The 2452-nt window shown below is 55.2% G+C and overlaps 2 protein-coding genes across 2 annotated transcripts; both read right to left on the reverse strand.

Moving 5' to 3' along the window:
* Nucleotides 1-62: 62 nt before the first annotated feature.
* On the reverse strand, nt 63-331 carry SPRG_21157 (hypothetical protein; the record flags this gene model as incomplete). Its single annotated transcript, XM_012352452.1, has 2 exons — nt 63-166; nt 211-331. The coding sequence occupies 2 exons, from the start codon at nt 329-331 to the stop codon at nt 63-65; spliced, it is 225 nt and encodes a 74-aa protein (XP_012207842.1).
* Nucleotides 332-1213: 882 nt separating this feature from the next.
* SPRG_12534 (hypothetical protein) lies at nt 1214-1553 on the reverse strand (the record flags this gene model as incomplete). Its single annotated transcript, XM_012352443.1, has 2 exons — nt 1214-1279; nt 1335-1553. 2 exons carry the CDS (start codon nt 1551-1553, stop codon nt 1214-1216), a joined length of 285 nt encoding a protein of 94 aa, XP_012207833.1.
* Between the last annotated feature and the right edge of the window lie 899 nt (nt 1554-2452).

Raw genomic sequence — 2452 nt, forward strand, 5'->3', positions numbered from 1 at the left:
AAGACAACAAGAGTAAAATGACGTTGCGTTTATTGAGAGACGAGACAGATCTGTGTCTCGTTTTATCTCGTGAGGAAAAAGGCGGCGGCGGCCAGTAGGAGGAGGAGTGCGACGGCGCCGCCAGCGACCAGGGCGTTCGTGTTGGACGACGGGTGGTCTTTAAAAGCTACGCATTCCTGAATAAGCTTTGATCATGAGTGGAGAGCGTACTGTTCTTTTCGATCGCGTAGCGCGAGCGCAGCTGTCCGGCGCTGAGTTCCGAGTCGCGGACCGTACCGCCGCGGCCGTAGCGGGTGCGAAGCTCCGAGGCGGGCAAGGCGTCGTCGGCCATGGCTAAGGCAAGTTGTAGAATGAGCAGTTGGAGAAGCGAGCGGCAACCTAAAGATAGCGGCGGTGAACCCGCCAGTGCAACGACCATGCTATTTCAGGCTGAACGCCGGCGCCTGCCTTCACGTGAGCAGAGGGTTGCCAACGACAACCAGAAGACCACGGAATCGAAGCCCTGGCCGGCGTTCAATCTGCTCTGCAACAATACCTTCAAGGAGAGTGCATTCTGGTGCTGCTTGGGTTGAGAGCGGTCGCGGACCAGTGACGAGTCACAACAACAACAAATAGTCTGTTGATGACCATACTACTTCAAGGTGCTCGCAACGAACGTACTTGGGCAATCAACGACGTCAAATTCCTTCCTGCGGTCCCACCAATCTTGTAGCCATGCTGTCAATACGGTGTTCCTCGACGCCTCAGTATTTTACACATTTGAGCTACTTGCAAGACGATTGAAGCCAATTCTAGTGCGTAGAGGCTATGTATTTGGGACGGCGGGTGGCGGTGGTCGACTGAAAAGTCCGCAGGTCCCGACCGGAACACCGCCCCATTTTACTTGCGAGCGCGCCACGGAACTTCATGGCGCGAGCGAGCGCAGCAGGCACATGCGGGAGCGTCTTGGACTTGTGCAAAAACGTGTAGACGGCGGCCAGAACGTCCTCGAGACTTGACAGCACCTTTTGATAGGATATGTCTCCAAGATGGTGCTGGACCACGAGACGGAGGCAGTTGCATCGACACAGCGCTGACCTGGATGTGTTTTGGATATCGCTAGCAAGGTCGTTCCGCTACCGCTCAAGAAGTCGACGAAGGTCTTACGCAGTGGTTCGGCTCCAGTTGAATGTCGTCAAATACGAAATCAGTAATGTCAGGAAGCAGTGGGTAGCTATGAGCGTCGCCGATCACAGCGAGACAGCGCTGTACGATATATGGCTTGCATCTTGTCTACGTGCTGCGGCACGACTTTTGCGATGAGTTGCGCCAAAGGAGAGCACAGTGTTGAGTACCCGTGCCGGAACCTGAGCGTCTACTTGGTCGAGGTCCATGGCCTCGAGCCAATCCTGCAGAATCGTTGGCACTCGTGTCGGGCCGACAATCGCGATCACTTCGATCGCACACCACCCTGGTTGCTCCCAGGATTGGAGGCAGCCACTGTACGCTGGCCGCCGATGGTTTGACGACGACAGCGTCGAAGCGAGTGCTAGAACAAGCGACGCAACGCACATCGTCCTTCGACGTATGTTGCTGGAGCAGCTGTCGTGTTCCGGCAAGCGACGCCGGACACTAGATGTCTAATGAATCATCTTCATTGTACAATTGTTGTAGGATGCATGTGGCGTCGCAGACAACTCGTCTGCGACGAGACCGCCACGTAGTCCTCTTAAGTGCGATAACCGACAGTTAATCGGACGAAAAAGTCCCTGTAAATGCGTTTTGTGAATTCGAACTTAATAATAGAAACGCAAGCTTGACACACTGAAATTCGTTTGCAGCTTTGCCGCTCGAAACTCGGGTGTAGCCTTCCGGATGTGCCAAATGCGTGCGCGAGGGGACGATGGGCATGTGAGCGGTTCGGGATTTGCCCGTGTGAGGTAGTTTCTTTCTGCAATGAGGCCCATCATCGATCTACTGATCCTCCGCGCCACTCGTTGACGTCTTTCGACTACTCCCGCACAGCCAAACTGCGGCGGAGCTCGGGTTGGAGAGGGCAATAGATGCACTGCCGGGATTATTTTGTACTAGTACCGCGGGCGTGAGCCAGGCTTGGGTTGCTTGGCCCCACTAAGATGCGACCTTTGGCTGACTTAGAGCTGCAGCACCGAGCCAGAACCGAGTCTTGATTCCAGGCTCGCCGGCCACCGAGCTGTCTGCGTCCGGCACATTTTCAAAGTACTAGCCTGCAAGCCACAACTACAGCTAGAGACCGGTTCAAGTTTATGCTCAAGTACTGGTTCGACATTCGCGTGGGGCCGAGCATGCTTCCGGCGCCGTCGCCGCTGGTCCACGAACAACCGCTTTGGTCCAACCAGTTTCTCCCGGTAGATAGCTGTAGTTACATAGAAAAGACCACAAGATGGCACACTCGATACGCCCGGACGATGGCCAAGATCGGGATCACTCAAGC

This window comes from Saprolegnia parasitica (assembly GCF_000151545.1).
Source record: "Saprolegnia parasitica CBS 223.65 unplaced genomic scaffold supercont2.99, whole genome shotgun sequence".
NCBI lineage: Eukaryota > Oomycota > Saprolegniomycetes > Saprolegniales > Saprolegniaceae > Saprolegnia > Saprolegnia parasitica.